The following is a 19,062-nucleotide window of genomic DNA, read 5'->3' as shown; positions in this document are numbered from 1 at the left end:
GTGGACGTCGGTTCTCCGGTTAGCTTTATGTGGGTTCCTGGCCATGTCGGTATCCCTGGGAACGAAGCTGCAGATGCCGCGGCCAAGGCTGCGGTCCTCCAGCCTCGGACAGCTTCTTGTTGTGTCCCTTCGTCCGATTTTAGCAGGGTCATTTGTCGGCGCATCTTATCGCTGTGGCATGCCGATTGGGCTGCACTTACCGACAACAAGCTTCGGGCCTTAAAACCTCTTCCCGTGGCTTGGACGTCCTCCTCACGCCCTTCTCGGCGGGAGGAGGTCGTTTTAGCCCGGTTAAGAATTGGACACTGCCGGTTCAGCCATCGCCATCTGCTGACGGCTGCACCGGCGCCGTTCTGCCCATGTGGGCACTTGCTGACGGTTACACATTTTAATGTCCTGTCCAGATCTTAACACACTGCGCCTCGATCTTAACCTGCCTAATACTTTCGATGCCATTTTAGCGGGTGACCCACGAGCAGCTGCTCGTGTTCTTCGTTTTATCAATTTGACAAACCTCGCTACGGACATTTGATGATGTTGTTTTTTAATCCTATGCCTGTCAGTCTGTCTTTTATCGTGTTTTCCCTTTTAGTTGTTGTTGTGAACTTGTGCCTCGCGGTGCATTCTTAGAGTAGTCTGGGCAACTGGAGTAGGTGGTGGTGGGAGGGTGCATGGGACAGGTTTTACACCGGGGACGGTTGCAAGGGTAGGAGCCAGAGAGTAGGAAAGGTGGTTTGGGGATTTCATAGGGATGAACCAAGAGGTTACGAAGGTTAGGTGGATGGCGGAAAGACACTCTTGGTGGAGTGGGGAGGATTTCGTGAAGGATGGATCTCATTTCAGGGCAGGATTTGAGGAAGTCGTATCCCTGCTGGAGAGCCACATTCAGAGTCTGATCCAGTCCCGGAAAGTATCCTGTCACAAGTGGAGCACTTTTGGGGTTGTTCTGTGGGAGGTTCTGGGTTTGAGGGGATGAGGAAGTGGCTCTGGTAATTTGCTTCTGTACCAGGTTGGGAGGGTAGTTGCGGGATGCGAAAGCTGTTATCAGGTTGTTGGTATAATGATTCAGGGATTCAGGACTGGAGCAGATTCGTCTGCCATGAAGACCTAAGCTGTAGGGAAGGGACTGTTTGATATGGAATGGGTGGCAGCTGTCATAATGGAGGTACTGTTGCTTGTTGGTGGGTTTGATGTGGATGGATGTGTGAAGCTGGCCATTGGACAGATGGAAGTCAACGTCGAGGAAACTGGCATGGGACTTGGAGTAGGACCAGGCGAATCTGATGGAACCGAAGGAGTTGAGGTTGGAGAGGAAATTCTGGTGTTCTTCTTCACTGTGAGTCCAGATCATGAAGATGTCATCAATAAATCTGTACCAAACTTTGGGTTGGCAGGTTTGGGTAACCAAGAAGGCTTCCTCTAAGCGACCCATAGATAGGTTGGCATACGAGGGTGCAATCCTGGTACCCATGGCTGTTCCCTTTAATTGTTGGTATGTCTGGCCTTCAAAAGTGAAGAAGTTGTGGGTTAGGATGAAGCTGGCCAAGGTAATGAGGTTCCATATATATATATATATATATAATGTGCCGCTCCATGCAGAATACAATTGAAATGCTTCAAACGTGAGCAGCAGACTGGGGTGGGGTGGGGAAAAAGGAAGGATAGCAGGGTGGGGAAGAAGAATCAGTGCTGCCTGCTGTAGCATGCAGGGAACAGAGATGGCAGCACAAGGCCTCCTGGTGCAGTGTCAAGAGTGTGTGTGAGAGAGGGGGAGGATAGGAAATGGAAAGAGGAAGAGCAGAGAAGGGAAAAAAGACTGATGGGTGCAACAGCAGAGAGCAGCATACACTGAGGGTGAGGGTGGAAAAATTGGGAGGAGGTGACGGGATAGAGGAGGCAGGAACATTTGGGTGGAGGGTGTGGGGACAGTAGGTTACCACAGGTCAAGGCTGGAGTAATTTTGGGAACAGAGAATTCAGATGGCATGGGTTGTGAAGATGCCATTGAAATTGAGCATGATATGTTCATGTTGCCATTAATTCTGGTGGATGGGTGATTGATAGTCATACCAATACAAAAAGCTGAGCAGTGATTACAGCAGAGCTGATATGGCTGCTTTCCCAGGTGGCCCGACATTTGATGGTGTAGGATAATCCTGTGACAGGACTGGAATAGGAGGTGGTGGATTGGGCAGGCCGGCACCTTGGTCTTCCACAGGGCTGTGATCCCTGTGACAAGGGATTGGGATTAGGAGCCACACAGGGATGGAGTAAGATGTTGTGCAAGTTAGATGGGCAATGGAACACTGTTTTAGGAGGTGGCAGTAGGAGCTTGGGTAGGATGTCCCTAATTTCGGGGCATGATGCTAGATAATCGAAGCTGTGGTAAAGGAAGTGGTTCAGTTGTTCCAGTTCATGGTGGTTTTGGGTGATGAAGGGAGAACTCCTTTGTAATTGGTTTTTAGAAGTAAGTGGTGGGAAGATTGCAGGCGTGTGGGGATATGACAGGGGAAATCTGTTCGCTGACTAGGTCTGTGGGACAGTGCCTATCTGTGAAGACCTTTGTGATACCTTCAACATACTGGAGGGGGGAAAGCCTGTCACTGCAGATATGCCATACTGAGGTGGCCAGGCTGTACGGGAGGGATGGCAGCTGTCGAAACGCAGGTACACTTGGTGGTTAGTGGGTTTAATGTGGACAGAGGTGAGGCTGGAGCTATTAGAAAGGAGGAGCTCAATGTCCAAGAAGGTGGCACACCGGATTGAGGAGGTCCAAGTGAAGAGGATGGGAGAGTAGGTATTGAGATTGAGAAACGATTTTCCAACCTATACTTTCCATTGTTTAAGTTTCCATCCTTAGTGGTTGGGCTGGGCAATGATGAGTCAATGAATCAGTCAGGACATTTCCGTTTATATATAGAGGCTATTATTGTGATCATCATTTGACTGTCTTGTCGATTATCAATGTCTCCCTAACTGAAGAAATTCCCCTTGCAACAGTGTTGATTCCAGAAATATTAATTTTGAATTATCAAAAGCTCTTTAGTTTGCTGCAAGTCAGTGACATTTTGCACTTCTGCCATTGTACGTGATTGTTATTTTATGTCAATGAACGTATTGTATTTCTGATTGGCTGCTGTTGGTATTGTGTTTCAAACTAATGCATATGAAAAACTTAAACCATGTGTTTTATCCCCAAAGAATGTGTCGGTATTATATTTTCATAGATAATCTCTAAATATTATTCTTAAGTATTTATTTTCTATCTTTTAACTGGATGGAATTGAATCATGTTGCAGGTGTACATACAGATATGCCTAAGATATCTTCAGGAAGCAGTTCTGACGAAGACACAGAAAATGATTCTGACACAGAAAATTCAGGAGACGGAAATGGATCAAAGAGGGGTCAGTTCTTATTGATTTAAAGTATCTACTTGAGAGCATTGATAACTTTCCTAATTTGTTACTGCTGATGGCAGAATGTGGTGTTACATGGTAAAAAATTGTATTTAGTGTACATCTTATTGGAAATGATGCAATCTCCTCCACTTGAAAGCAGAGGGGCAGGTGCTGTGTCAGAATTTTATAAAGTCTTTGCAATGCTGCTCAGTATAGTACCTAAGAACCTTGACAAAATTCTGTTGGGAAAGCCATAAACAGCATGCTTTCCCAATTGCTGAGATGTTTTGTCCTATTTGATACAATTAGCTAGTGCTGTGTGCCAAGCAGAAGCTTAGTAACATTTATGTCAGTGATACAAATGTTTTCACTCAGTCTCTGGGTTTGAGTAATTCCATGTATTTACTTTTTCAGCCTTTTTAGTTATGCATGAACCATGAAAAGGATTGCCAACATTTCTAGAGAAAAATAATGTATCTTATTTCAAGGAGAGGTGAATAAAAAGTTTATTTCTAAAAATGAAGTGTTTTCAAAATGTATGTGTTTATTTACTTAACGAGTTTTTCATACTTCTGGCATTAAATATGGATTTTTTGGCTGGTATCAAAAGTTTAATAAATGGTGCTACTTTATAAATTTATTTTTAAATAAATGAACAATTACATTTTTATTTAAATTTATTGAAGTTCTGTCTCCCTCTTACCATTGGATTGCACCCGTCGCCAATAATTCCCATTCAGTAAATGTCGAGGTGACACAAAGAGAACACATGTATGATAACAACTTTTTATATTGTTTGGGGACGTAATCAATAAGATAAAGTTTTGTAAATTCTTTAGCAATTTAATCAGTTGCTTTTTAAGCATATACTGCCAGATGTTGAAAGTATTCTTTCATGAGAAATATTTGTCATATTTCATTAATTTCTTTGAATTTCTTCAATTAAATATAGTGTTAGAATATGAATCATCATTACAGAGTGGATATCACGTTGACTTTATCTTGAGGAAAATTTTTATTCGGTCATATGATTTCTTCCATTCCCACACCTCTGTGCTTTCAGCAGTTTGATTGTGACACAAAGTTCACTATTAAGTGAATGTCAGCTCATAAACATGAATGAAAAAGTGAGCTAATAGCACTTACAAGAATTCAGAAAAAGCAATTATTGGGATGACAATAATCGTGATGACTGTTGATAACATAATGCAGCTGACAGTGATGATTTATCACTACCGAAACAATTGAATGTTTTGCTTGGAACTGAAAGTGCCAGAGATCAGGAAGCTTCAGTTATCATTTTTAGCTGTCCAAAGAGGTGCAAACATGGTTACAGATTGTTTACATTGATAGCTAGAGATAGACTTCACTGTCAAACTTCAGCATGAATGTGTGAATGTAACTAGTACTTCTTCATGGTCATGAAATATTGTATGTTACTTTCAAAAGGCTATAAGGTATGAACAGGTACGTGTGCATATGTATGCTTTCTATGTATGTAGGTGGTAAAATAATTCTTTGTTCAGTGTATTTACCATCCACACAAATTATTGTCTGAGTAAACGTTAATGTTGAAATTCTAATGATTTTTCAGTAAAGGGGAATGTAGATAGTCACTAAAATTTGGCAATGTTCTTTTCTTCATGTACCCCTAAGGGAACTTTTATTCTCAACTTCATACAACCAGTGATACTTTGCTTAATTAGTTATATGTTAATTGCATCTGGAACAGCTTAAAAACAAAAATAACATTAAATATACATTTTGAATAATAAAACACCCACCCCATCAGTTCTGTGTCCAAAACCATGAATCTGATAGAAAGTACACGAATTGTCTGAAAGACCCAGAATGATCTTTCTATTCAAAATGAAGGTAAAAAATTGTGTGTGTGTGTGTGTGTTCCCAAATAAGTATATAATATAAAGTCTTATCTTTGTCATTAAACTGTTAGTGTTAAAGCAGGACATGGATAGAGAAATACTCGGGGGGGGGGGGGGGGGGGTTGCAGAAAAAGTTCATTGTACAGTGTGCATGCCCCAGGTAGGATGGGCTTGTGTCCATGGCGCACAACTTGATTATCACTCAACGCTGGCATGAAAATTTTAACAGTGAGTGGGAATTCTGTTCACTTTAGCACCAAATGGTTTTACTTTGAGGACCCTCACGACTTTGTGAGTGGAAAGCTTAAACAAATCTGGCAGTAATGCGTGTCTTACAACTTTTCTAATTTTACCTTTATTTTGTTTTCCACTAATCTTAGAGTTAGTGCATGTTTAACACGTAGACTGTCACAAGGCTACCACTGGCCACAGCAGAGCCTTCTTTCTGATGCCTAAATTAAGGCTGTGTAAGTATCCCTAGTTAAGCCCAACCTCCTTTCCTTGTCATCAAGCTACGATGGTATGTCTTGACACTGTTTTTGGTCTAAAACCACACTGATACTCTACAATTTTAGTCCTATTTCACATTTGATTTTATTTATTACAGATGGGACCTGTTCCATAATTTGAGCAGTCTACCCTGTCCCCTTTTCCTGATGAGTAATATCTTACTTTTTTACTGAATCATGTTGAAGGGACTCAGATCATAACTGTTGACGATTTTGAAAAGTTCATCTTTAATTTTTTGTCTTTCCAGTTTTGTCAGAGGTCAGCTGGCAACTCGCCTTTGGCTTGGAGCTCTTTGGTCTCAGTTCTGACATTGGTGCTTCAGATTCTGATTGATATGCTTTCATTTCTCTTTCTTCTATTTATTCTGTCTCTAGAGCAGTGTCTTTTCTGGGATATTCTTCAAAATGTTCCTGTCATCTGTTGGCTATTTCATCTATATTCAGAAATAGGTTTTCCTTTTTATCTCTTGCCACAGATAATTTTTCTTTGTTGTGAATTGTAATTTATCTTTCTCTGTGTTTTACCTGTCATTCCATTTCCATTTTCATGTTTGTTGCCGTGTCTTAACATGTATCATTCATCCACAGTTCCCTAGCCCTTCTGCATTTTTGTTTAATGGTGTTCATGACACTGTATCTTTCTTGACCTTCTACTGTGCTTCTTTTTCTGAATTTCTGTCATTGTTGAGATTCAAATTTTACCACTATGTAATTGGTGTCTATCAATGTCGTTATGCACGTATTCTTCAAGTCAGTTGTTTGTAGTTTTGTGTTATCCTCCATGCATTGAGTTATGAAAAAGTTGTTCTGTAATTACATTTGTGTATGTTGTCAAAATGAATACCAACAGGTTATGGTCCCCAAGTTATGGAATCAGGAAAAGCAACATTTTCCAATTAGATGAAAACTCAAATTGATAAGCTTAAAAGTGCAGAAATTATAAAGTTCGTTAACACGATGAATATGGTGCTTATGACTGCTGCATGTGGAGTTCAAGTAGAAACGCTACCATGTGATAATTTCAATGCATGGAGAATATAAATTGAAGCTTTATCACCAAAAATGACACTTAGGGGATACATGTTTAGAGGCATACTGCAACCTGCAGTGTCAGACGAAGGCAAAGTGCTCGCTGCTGCAAGGTGCACACAAAGCATGGCTAGTGGCTGACAGAAAAGCAAAGACAGACTTGATTTTATCTATTAGTCCTACTGAACCGAAGCAAATAAAGACATGTGCTACATCATGTCAGGTATGGCTTAAACTTGAATTAATCGTTGCATCTAAAGGACCTGCTCACAAAGCCATGCTGCTCAAATGCCTTGTGCTTCACAAAATGCATGATGTGATACATCACCTTAACGAATTCTTTGATGCTGTAAATATATAACAGGCAACGGATGTCAGCATAAGTGGTGATCTGCTGTCAATAATGCTGCTCATCAGTCTTCCAGATATCTGCGACAGTTTTAGATGTGCTATTGAATCGTAGGGTAACCTACCAGATGCTGTAATGCTAAAGGTAAAAATGTTGGAAGAGCACAACATAAGGATTCAGAAAGACATTGAAAGTGCTAGTACTTCTGTGTTTGTTAAACCAGGTAAATGTTTCATGAACAAGCAGAAAAGTACTATGACCCCAATGTTTTCTGATGCGTAGACAATAAAAGAACACTTTCTCCACGCCAAAACTTGGAATCAATTTCATTTCAGTGGCAGAAGTTGTGGATAACTACCACGCAGTGACATTTGAGAAACCTCATAGAAGGGGACTCAAATTTCTGGAGTTAATCCACTCTGATGAGTGTGGGCCAGTGAGAGAAACTGCTCAAGGTTGTGTGAAATTTTGTGAACTTTATAGATGACTGCAGCAGATGGTGTCAGGTTTATTTCCTTTGACATAAGGGAGTTGTTGTTGACAAATTTGCTAAACTGAAAAACCTAGCTGGCATTCTGACTGCTCATAAAATTAAATTCTTTCAGTCAGACAACAGCAAGGATTACTGCAATGAAATAATCGTCTCAATCCTCAGAATGGCAGGAATTCAGTGATGTCTAACAGCTCCATGCACACAACAGCAGAAAGGTGTTGCTGAAGGAAAGAACATTTGTTGGTTACAGTGGCTCGTTGTATGTTACCCGAATCATTTTAGCCAAAGCCATCAACACGGCTACCTACATCTAAAATCATTGCTTAACTAAAGCACTGTCTGATGGAATGCCATACGAGAAGTGGCAGAAGAGAAAATGTGCCATATCTGATCTTTGTACATTTGGTCAAAAGGTTGTCATCCTATATAAATTTCCAAGCAAAGGAAAGTTTGATCCTAAAGGCAAAGAAATAATTTTTCTAGTCCATCCCAACTGTTCAAAATCCCATGTGTGTATACCAAGAGATTGCAGGATTCTCATGTCAGGAGATGTGAATTTCATTGAACCTGACAGTTTTGAGCCACAGATCATCACGAAGTAGGAGACATCAGCATGAATTCTGTGGTAGGAGATTTCAGTCATGATTCAAACACTGAACCAGAGCCATTGTAAGATGATGAAACATTGAAACTTCCTGGCAGATTAAAACTGTGTGCCGAACTGAGACTCGAACTCAGGACCTTTGCCCTTTGCGGGCAAGCGCTCCACCAACTGAGCTACCCAAGCACGACTCGCACCCCATCCTCACAGCTTTACTTCTGCCAGTACCTCATCTCCTACCTTCCAAACCTTACAGAAGCTCTCCTGCAGGAGAGCTTCTGTAAGGTTTGGAAGGTAGGAGATGAGGTACTGGCAGAAGTAAAGCTGTGAGGATGGGGCGCGAGTCGTGCTTGGGTAGCTCAGTTGGTGGAGCGCTTGCCCGCGAAGGGCAATGGTCCCGAGTTCGAGTCTCGGTCCGGCACACAGTTTTAATCTGCCAGGAAGTTTCATATCAGTGCACACTCCGCTGCAGAGTGAAAATCTCATTCTGATGAAACATTGTACAGCTTTGAAGAAGACAGGCTTCCAGTCACTACAAGCCAATGATTCAATCCTGACGGTGACTTATCATGTAATGAAGTCAATAATTCTTGAACATCTGATGAATCTACACCTGTGCCAGGTGTGGATTCATCAGATGTTTCAATTCATGATGCTAACTTCATTTCAAATTTAACAGAGGTCAGTGTCAATGATGCATTACATACTCCATATCGGCAAGAATGGTTTGAGGCCATATATGATGAGATCAGGTCAGTAGTGAAAAAATGATAGCTGGAAATGAAACAGACCAACAAATGAAATAGTAATTGAGTGTAGGAATAAATACATTTATGGCTCTTTTCAGAGAAGAAAAGCAAGAATAGTTACACGATGATTCAACCAGCAGCATGGAGTAGACTTTGTGGACACATTCTCTCCAGTTTTAACATTCGAATCTCTCATGGCTGTGCCCAACAAATTTGATTTGCATGTATCACAGCTGTATATCAACACTGCTGGGCTCACAGGTTGATTTCGTACAGAAAATGATAGACATGGAGAAAGATAATCATGTACTCAAGAAGGCAAGTGACATGCCACAGACATTGAAATCTGATGATAAAGTGTGTGAACTTAGAAAAGCCATTTATGGACTGTGCCATGCTGGTCAACAATGGCATGCCAAATTGAATGCGGCCCTAAAGGTGTGTCCACAAGATGCCTCTTTTGTCATGCCCAATCACAGACACACGGGAATAAAAGGACATGCAAGAAAATTTGTGAAAAGAATGCATGTACGCGTGGACGTTCTCATGTCCACGTGTTGCCTCATTGTGCAAACAGTCTGCTATGAATTCCCTTCTTTGCTTGGGAGTTTTTGTTGCATTTATTATGATGAAAAGGTGACAGAAAAAGAAAGCACAAAAACAGCTGTCGGTAAAGAAGTATCAAAATAACAAAGCTACAAGAAATATGAAGTGAAGACAAAGTTTTGTCTGCAAATTTCAAAGGAGATCACAGTGAGATTTTAGATTTTCTGCATGGAAAACCGCAGTGATTAGGCTGGCATTAAAATTTTATTAGCTAGTAAATGGTGACTTATATACCAGTGTGAACTATGTATTCCTCATTTCAAAACAAAAGGTGTAAGTGATTATTCCTGAAACTGGGAAATATTGCATGGAGGTTCTTCGTTGTTATATGAAGGTTAATTAACTCTCAATGCATCATTTGTATTTTATTTGGTTACATAACTTTAACTGTGAGAAATGAATGTAGATTAACATCCTTGCACTTGAGATATTTGGGAATTTCATAGATGCCAGGATCAACTAGATTGAAGGTTGTATTTTCTATTCTGTATTTCAGGTTTTAGTAGTTTCTTGAGAAGCTAAACACACCCCGTCACTTCTGTTGTTCAGCTGTCAGGCTCCTCAGTTATTGTGCCATAGCATGAATATTCGTCCACAGTTTTCATATAGGCCCACACTTTACATAAATTTTTGGCTTATTCTTCTCAGTTTTTCTATTTCTGAACTTACTGTATCTTATTCTTTACAAAAATATCTTTGGGGAGCTTTTATATAATACTAGACGCTCAGGGTAACAGATCTCAAATTTTTATTCAAATCATTTTCAGAAGGAGCACTGCATACAACTTTCTTCTTTGTCTGTAAACATATATAAACTTGAGCATTTTTCAGGGCAACAGATTTCGAATTTTTATTCAGATAATCTTCAGAAGGGGCACTGCATACAACTTTCTTCTTCATCTGTAATTATCTATAAACTTAAGCGTTCTTTCTTTGGAGTCAACAGACATTATTGCACGTAATTCGCTTCACAGCATAACCTTAACTCATTACACAATCTAACGCTCATGGGCCTGAGTTACCAGTCGTCTACTAAAAAGTGCAAAGATTCCCACCAAAGGCGAGTAGCAATGCACCTTATACACATTTCTAGGAAATTTGCTTGTACAGATACACATGCTTAGTTGCACTGTTGGAAATTGCACCTTAACATTGATTGTATTGCAACACACCAATGCAGATCCATGCAGCTTTATAGACAGTGTAGGAAAAGCAACAATCTTCCTACTCATTTATGTACATAACATTATAATCACTTCAGCAGATATAGAAGTACAAAACAAATCAAGGACGAGTTGTCTACCAGATTTGATATCAAGGATCTTAGTGCCATAAGTAGCTATCCATATATCAAAGTAAATCAGTCTGTTGACCAATGTAAATCAGTCTGCTGACGAAATTACATATAAAGTGGCTATATCAGCGAAGCTTTACACCAGTTCAGAATGGATGACTGCAAGCCTGTGAGGACACCATTCGCAAGTGGGAGCAAGTTGGATGGTATAGCTCTGAGTACAGAAGGCAGTACTTGATATCAATTCAGTGAAACGGTTGGAGCATGGATGTAAATCGCCATTAGTACTCGAACTGTCATACGCTATGCAGTCAGTAAGCTAAACCTGTATAACAACAGCTATACTTTTATTCAATGGCAGGTGTCTATAATTGAATTCTTAGATACCACTAAGAAACCATAAACAAGAAACTGACCTACATCAGGGATAAGGAAGGAATCTTCAATTTCGCAGATGCTAATTTGAGTTAGTACATGGGCCTCTCTGGAACAGACGAAGCAATTCACCTGTCAGCATTCATGAAGGAGCTGGGTACTGGAAAATTGTCAGATAGCGTCCTGTTCAATGACAGTCAGTCAGCTGGAGAGTTAGCACAAACCCATTTTTTCTCTCAAAGACATAGCACATTCATGTGAATGGTACATCGTATGTCAGGCTCTACAAGAATATCCTGTGCAAATGGAATATCAGTTTACAGATGATTATGACAGCAGATGCGATGATTAAGGCTCTTCTTGCACCAAAACATGAGAAATGTGTTGGATGTGAAATTGAGTCCTAGAACCACGAACTTAAGATCCAATCCTTAATTTATAACTGTTTGTAAAAATTCTGGGGGCATGTTGAGATTCGGATTTTACTGACATCTAATATCTTTGGTGACAATACGTGTTGCTGCGCACATGTTCTTGAAGTCAATTGTTAGTTGTTTTGTGTTCTCCGTACAGTGAGTTACAGAGTAAGTTGTTCTGTAATTATGTGTTGTACCTGTACTGTCAGACAACATCCCAACAATTATTATACATGGTTTTTTGTGTCCATTTTTCTCAGTATTTTGTCTGCTGTTTTTGTTATAATATTTTCCATTTTATTCCACAATGTTAAAGTACCGTAATACTACTAATGATTAGGTATTCACTGTCTGTGCATACATTGTGAGATCCATGAGTAATGTGAATTTTTTAATTTTGTGGGCTTTATACATCCCATTTTCAAAACTTTTTTAATCTTTTTGATACACATGTTCATGTGTGTTTTGATTTTCAGCTGCTTTGAGTATTTAGTTTATTGTTGATAGTGGGAAACATTGCACTTGTTTTCGAGTGCTTGGCGAATTTTTACTTATGAAAAAGATAGATCAAAGAATTTGCATTACATTTTGCTTGAAAATGGGATAAAGTGCAGCACTGCATTCAAAATGTTGACTGTGGCTTCTGGTGAAGGTAAGAGTTTAAGAGTAGTATAAACATTTCAAAGAGGGTCAAGAAGATGTTGAAGATAATGACTGTCCTGGACACCCTAGTTCATAAATTACTGACAGTAGTGTGGAAGAACTAAAGACAATGCTTCTGTAAAATCACTAAAATGCCATTAGAGAGGTTGCTGATGATGCCGCACATACTTTTGCTTGTGCCAAGCAATTTTTTCAGGTGTTTAGCTATGAAATGTGGAGCAACAAAGTTTGTTCAAAAATTGTTGAATTTTGACCTAAAACATCATCACATAGACATCAATCAGGAATTTCTGAATGAAATCAACAGCAATCTGGAACTTCTAAACAAGTTTATGATATGTGATGAAACGTGGGTTGACAGATATTACATAAAATTCAGGTTCCCCTCATCCCAATGAAAACTGCCTGAAGATCCAAGACAGAAAAAAATTCGACAAGTTTGATCACATGTAAGGTTCTTCTCACTGTTTTCTCCAATTACAATGGTATAGTGCTTCATTAGTTCCTGCCTTGTGGTCCTAATGTCAGTAAGAAATACTACCTGGAAGTTATATGCTGTTCACGTGAAGCAGTCGTAAGGAAACAACCAGAATTGTGCAAAACCACTCATGGAAATTGCATCACGATAATGCTCCCGCTCACACCTCAGTGCTTGTTTATGATTTTTTTGCAAAAAAACAAAACTTATGTTGCCTCAGCCACCACATTCACTGGACATGGCCCCCTGCGACTTCTTTTTATTTCTGAGGCTGAATAGAATGATGAAAAGGATGTTATTTTTGCCACCATTGATGATGAGATAAAAACAGAATCACTGACAATGGCTTCTGTCTGTTCTTGGATTGCTCTTCACTCAGTTTTCCTTGTGTACCTCCTTCCTTTATGGATTATGAAGGTTGTGGTTGTTATTCCCATGTTTGTTCCTCACAAAACTCAAGTAGATGCAGTCTTCTTTTATTAGTGCTTCCTATTCCATCCTGTCAAGATCACCTCTCACTATGACACTGCAATCTCCTGTTGTGATTATATTACACTTGTCACTTTTTGTTCTTATCGTCTGTGTTGTTGTTCATTTTTTAAATCTCGTCTTCATGATATTGGTAGACACAATGAAGATTCATCTTTCTAGAAAGAAAGACATTTACTTACTTCCAAAAGCTTTCACTCACATTTTTTATCAATATCTGTGTTCAGTAAATGTACCTTTTGTGTACAGTATCACAATCATTCTTGTTTGGCACCTGTTTTTCATTTTGATGCCATAATAGGTCAGCCTCCAGGCTCCAAAACACAGTTACTCTCTGGCTGATGGGCTTTGCATTTATCTCAACATAATTACACTTATTTATATTAGCTCTGTACATTTCAACTTGTTTACTGTATGTGTTGATTAATTAAATAGGTAATACTAAAGTTAACTAGCTCTGTATTTGAGCATTCCACAGATAACTCATACAAACACAACATCAAAGTTTATGTGCATGCTTTTAGGCTGTGGTATCCAGTTCCCCTGAATACTTTTAATGCTAAGAATATGATGTTGACTAGATTATGATCCAATTTGAGCAGCATCATTTTCTCAGCCACACAAGTAAACATTTTATATTCTAGCTGAAATGCATATATCCATTCAACAGATCACACCCAGAAGGTATAAGGAGGCATGGAGGATGTTCTACAGCAATCAGTGTCCCTTGGACTTGTCACAGAGTGAGATGACACAGTGGTTAACGTAACTTACATTTGAGAAGAGTGGAGCTGAAACCCTCATCTAGCCAACCATATTTGCTACTGTTTTCCTAAATCCTTATGGTGAATGCCAGAGTAATTCCTATGAAAAGACCATTGCTAGTTTTCTTTCTTGTCTTGGCCTTTGTATTCTTTCTCTAAATATATCGTCATCGATGGGATATCAAAATCTAATCTTCCTTCACTGGTTACTATCCAGTGGTAAGACACTGGGTCATGTTTGGGGGGGACGATGATTCAAATCCCCGTCGAATGATTCAGATTTAAGTTTTCTGTGTTTTCTCTGCAACACTTTAGGTGGATGGTGCAGTAGTTCCTTTGGACAGGCACAGCCAATTTTTTCCCCCACCCTTGCCCAATTCGAGCTTGTGTTCTTTCTCTATTGATCTTGTTATCAGAGGGATATTAAACCTTATCTTCCTTTCTCATATGGTTTCTTCCTTCTCTGAACTTCATGCTAATTGTACACATTTGGGGTGTACCATGACAATATCCATTCCTATTTTGCTAAACACATTTGTCTGCTTTTTGAGTTTTTCAAAATCAGAAACCAGTGGCCCCCTCCTGCCCATAATAGATCCTAAAGTTCTGCATTTGTCAATGTAGTCTGTGAAACAGACAGTTGATGTTGACAATTCAAGAAAGCAGATGGCAGTGTTGCTTTACATGGCTTACAGCAACATGCAACTACACACATTCTGTAGCAGCAAAAATGAAAGCCTTGACAACATACAGCTCACATTTGTACATGTGAATGTATTTACAGTTACTTATTGTAATATACAAACTTAATAAATTGAAAATAGCTGTGTAATATCTAATATGCTACAATATTGTGAAGTTATTTGTTATACATCATAATGGAAATGGAAACTATTTTCACAAATCATTGAACATTTGCAGTTTTTGGTTTCATTGTTACGTATTTGCATTGTTAATTCATTCCACAATGAGTGGCAGAATAATTTATCACTATATTAATCCTTTTGCAGTCAGCCAATTTGGAGTGGTGTTTGCTAAAAATGTCATGCATATTTATACAATTATGCTATATTCTATTTAAATTGCCATATATCACACAGTATTCACTTTAAAAATATGAAAAAATTACCACTTATCCATAAAAGTATGTAGAATATTACGTCTTACACAGATTATCATAATGTTTCAAAGAAATTTGAATGACAGTCCAAATAATTTTTATTTTTTTAATATTATAAATGTGATTTTGATTCCATATATCCAACACTGTGCTTCAGTTTAAGAAGGCTAACTGCGTAGAATGCAATAACAGAATGTAAACGTGTACTGCAAAACACGAAGTCAATAAACAAACGATGCAAAAGTGGAATAATCGAACACTATTTCACCAAACCAATGCTAAATTGTTGATAGCTATAGACCTCCACATACCTTGAGGCAAAGAGCATCCATAATCAGCACGCCAACACCATCTAGTGCCCAATTCTGTAAGCTAAACAAGACGAAGCAGAGTACCGATGAATCGGCACCCTGACAGTGTTATCGTTAGTAGGGGGTGACGATAAATCAGTACATTGACATTCATAGGGTTAACAATTATAATCTGAAGAAAGTGTTCACAATGTGGTGATAGACTGATGGCAAGCTCCCCCCACCCAAATTCCCGAGTGTGAGAAAACACTACTCACATTACTGTCAGAATCTGTTTTAGAATAGTCTTCTTCAGCACTTCTTGAACTATCACTGCTGCCTTCCAGCTGTATCATTAATTTTTTTCATATTAACAATCTTCCACAATGCTGAGTGTAAATGAATTTTGTGACAAGTAATCAGTGAGATTTCTAAATAGTGTATGAAAGTCGGTGATGGTCAGTGACCAGGAGTTGCTCTACCAGTGACCACAACAGTACCCGAGGAGTGGGCCCACTACCAATATTGCTGTTATCTGCTGTCTTTCTACTGCCAGAGCCCTGTTACTCTGGGCTGTTGACTTCACAAATTTCCACTGTTTTCTTGATTACAGATTCCAGTACTTGAACAAACATCATTGTGTTGTCAGACAATATTTTTTGTCCATATGTGAGGCATATGGCAGTGAATTGTGTAGGAAAAAATGCCAATAGTCACCATGGCTCGAGTACATGTTGTAGTATAAGACCCACTATAACTATCTGGGAAAGTCAGTTCAGAGGTCTGAGGAACTCAAGGATACATAGTCATCTTTATGGTCACGCATAATAAAGGACTGGAAATAATGGTAGGAAAGTTTTAGCAGAATATAAATAGTTAAGGAATAAAGGTAACAACTCTTCTAGTTATAATAGAGGCCTTGAAACACACACACACACACACACACACACACACACACACACACACACACACACACACACACACACACACCCCTCTCTATATGGCCACATTGTTAGGGATGAAAGGAGGGAGGGAGTGAGAGGAAGGATTGGGGACATGTGGCTGATGGCTGGGATGGAGAGGCTCCAGGTGCACAGAACAGGGATGTGGTCCCAGTGAGCCAGTTCCAGCAGCAGGCAGGGGGGAGTTGTGCACATAGTTTGATGATGAGGTGGTGTGGGCTAGGAGTGGTGACAGAACAGATGAAGGAAGGCAGTGGGTAGAGGGTGTTGTTGAAAAATGAGTGAGGTTAGGCCCTTCTCCCCGGGGGCTCACGGTTCTTTCAGGAGTTTGTGCATGGCACACACAGGGCTACGAGCTATTGCAGCCAGTGCTTCCTTCCCTGGCTGCATTTCCTTCACTCTGTTCTCCCTCCCTCTTCTCACTCCTTCCCTGTTGCCCCCTCCTTGGCCCCTCTGATTCATGTCGACATGGCTATCCACCTGGTTTCCTGTATTGGTTGCAGTTTTGTTCCTTTTGCCTGGTCTTTCATCCTTTTTTGGCGTTCAGATCCCTGCTTGAGGTTTGACCTCCACTTCAAAATTTCCTGTTTTTAGCGTGAGCCATTTGGGGAAAAACTCCCTCCCTAGCATCTACGGAGTGGGTTCCTCTTCCCCCCCCCCCCCCCCCCCCCTTCATTTTTGTCTCCCTTCCCCACTGTACCCCCCTTCCACCTTGCTAGGTCACCAGCACGTGTAGCTAGTCCGTGTGTGTGGTGGTGCTGTAATGTACCCATATGGCTGAGCCCCCTGAGACAACACAGGGGTCACACTACTGATACCTGAGCTGTTCCCTCACCATGTATGACAGTGAGTAGTTTCTTATCTTCTTGGAGCATCGGAACTCCCAGCAACAGCTGCTGCACCAGACTGCCCTTGCTATGGCGCCAGCTGGGTGGCGCCCATAGGAAGAGCCCCTGCTGAGATTGGGTGGTATCAGGGCAGGTGCTTGGTTCATGAAGCTTATCAATCTGCAAAAATCTGCCCACTCTCAAATAGCTGTCTCTTCGAATGGTGAAGTATCATTGAATGCTGCTTCCCATGACCTGGCAACTTTCGCTTCCCTGGCTACACCATGGGAGAGGGCCAGGCTCGCCGTCCTGGGATGAAACACTTTCCCCATTACCTCCTCTGTACTAAGACATATGGGGACACATTCAGCACCAGAAAGCCATTGTTTTTTTGTGGAGAATATCAAGGACAAGTTTGGTGAAGTGGAGTCTTAGTAAGATGTGGTCGGCCTCCCTGTTGATCAGAGATTCTTCTGCTACCCAGTCCACAGCTCTTCATGTCTGTAATTGTCTTGACAATGTCCCAGTGTCTATTACATCTCACCAATCTCTGAATATGGTCCAGGGACTGATTTTTCGTAGGGACCTCATCCTGCAAACAGATGAGGAACTCTGGGCTAACCTTGAGCAGCGAGGTGTTTGTTTTGTTTGATGTGTGCAGAAGGATCGCAGAGAGAACCACACCGATGCTGGCACCTTCATTCTATCTTTTGAGGGGGATACCCTCCCGGAGAATGTCAAGGTTATGTGCTACAGATGCGATGTGAAACCGTATGTCCCGCCACCTATGCGGTGCTTTTGGTGCTTGCGTTTTGGACATACGTCCCTCCGCTGTACAGCGGACCCTTTGTGTGGTGACTGTGGCCACGCACTCCATGAGGGAAGCCCCTGTGTTCTGCCACCTGTGTGTGTCAACCGAGTTGACCGCCACTCCCCTAATGCCGGATTGCCCGGCTTACAAGAGAGAAAAGAAAGTCCAAGAATACAAGTCCCTGGATCGCTTATCTTATGCTGAGGCTCGCCAAAAATACGAGAGACTCCATCCAGTGTCACTATCTTCAAATTTTGCTTTTGTTACTTCATTTCCTCCTCGTACCTCTTCCTTACCGTAGTCCATTCCCCCTTTTCCCTTTCCCCTCCCCCTCCCCCCTCCTCCACCTCCAACTCCTCCTCCTCCTCCTCCTCCTCCTCCTACCTCTTCCTTACCCTAGTCCCTTTCCCCTCCCCCTTCCCTGCCCCTGCAGTTCCCATGACCTCCTGTCAGGGAGCCGCTCTCCCTCCCCAGCCAATGAAGTGGCCCCCTTCTTCGGCACCTGTCAGTAGTAGGGTTCCTTCCGGGACCCCTCCACCTGGCATCTCTAAGGCTAAAAGACTCTTACCACGACTCGGTCACGAGATGAACCATCTGTGCACCCCAAGGTCACCTGCTCTCTTTTGGTTCCAGATCTTGCAGAAGCCTGTACTCCCCCTGTGCCCTACTACCCTCCTCCACCTGTGAAAGAGAAGAAGAAAAAACATAAATCCCTTGGAGGTGCCATCTCCACCCTTGCAACCTGACATATTACTTATGGATGTCACCCCATCCTTGTCAGTGATGGCTACTGACCGAGTGACCTGACAGCCTTCTCAGCTTTTTTATGTCTAACCTGGACTCTCACCACACATTCTCCAGTGGAATTACTACAGATACTATCGTCACCAACTGGAAATGCAGTGTCTTGTCTCCTCTTCTTTTGTGTTCTGTCTTGTTCTTCAAGAAATGCAT

The 19,062-nt window shown here is 41.0% G+C and overlaps 1 protein-coding gene across 2 annotated transcripts in view; it reads left to right on the top strand.

Annotated features, from left to right (window-relative positions):
- Nucleotides 1-19,062, top strand: part of LOC126175787 (transcriptional regulator ATRX homolog) — a 483,984-nt gene that overhangs the window by 25,907 nt on the left and 439,015 nt on the right. For both annotated transcript variants that reach the window (XM_049922765.1, XM_049922764.1), the window contains exon 2: nt 3,299-3,406. In XM_049922765.1, the coding sequence (XP_049778722.1) occupies nt 3,313-3,406 (94 nt within the window). In that variant the 5' untranslated portion in view covers nt 3,299-3,312. The remainder of the gene's footprint in view (nt 1-3,298; nt 3,407-19,062) is intronic.

This window comes from Schistocerca cancellata, chromosome 3 (genome assembly GCF_023864275.1).
Source record: "Schistocerca cancellata isolate TAMUIC-IGC-003103 chromosome 3, iqSchCanc2.1, whole genome shotgun sequence".
NCBI lineage: Eukaryota > Metazoa > Arthropoda > Insecta > Orthoptera > Acrididae > Schistocerca > Schistocerca cancellata.
The sequence above is the reverse complement of the archived record's forward strand: the minus strand, read 5'-3'. Positions and strand labels throughout refer to the sequence as shown.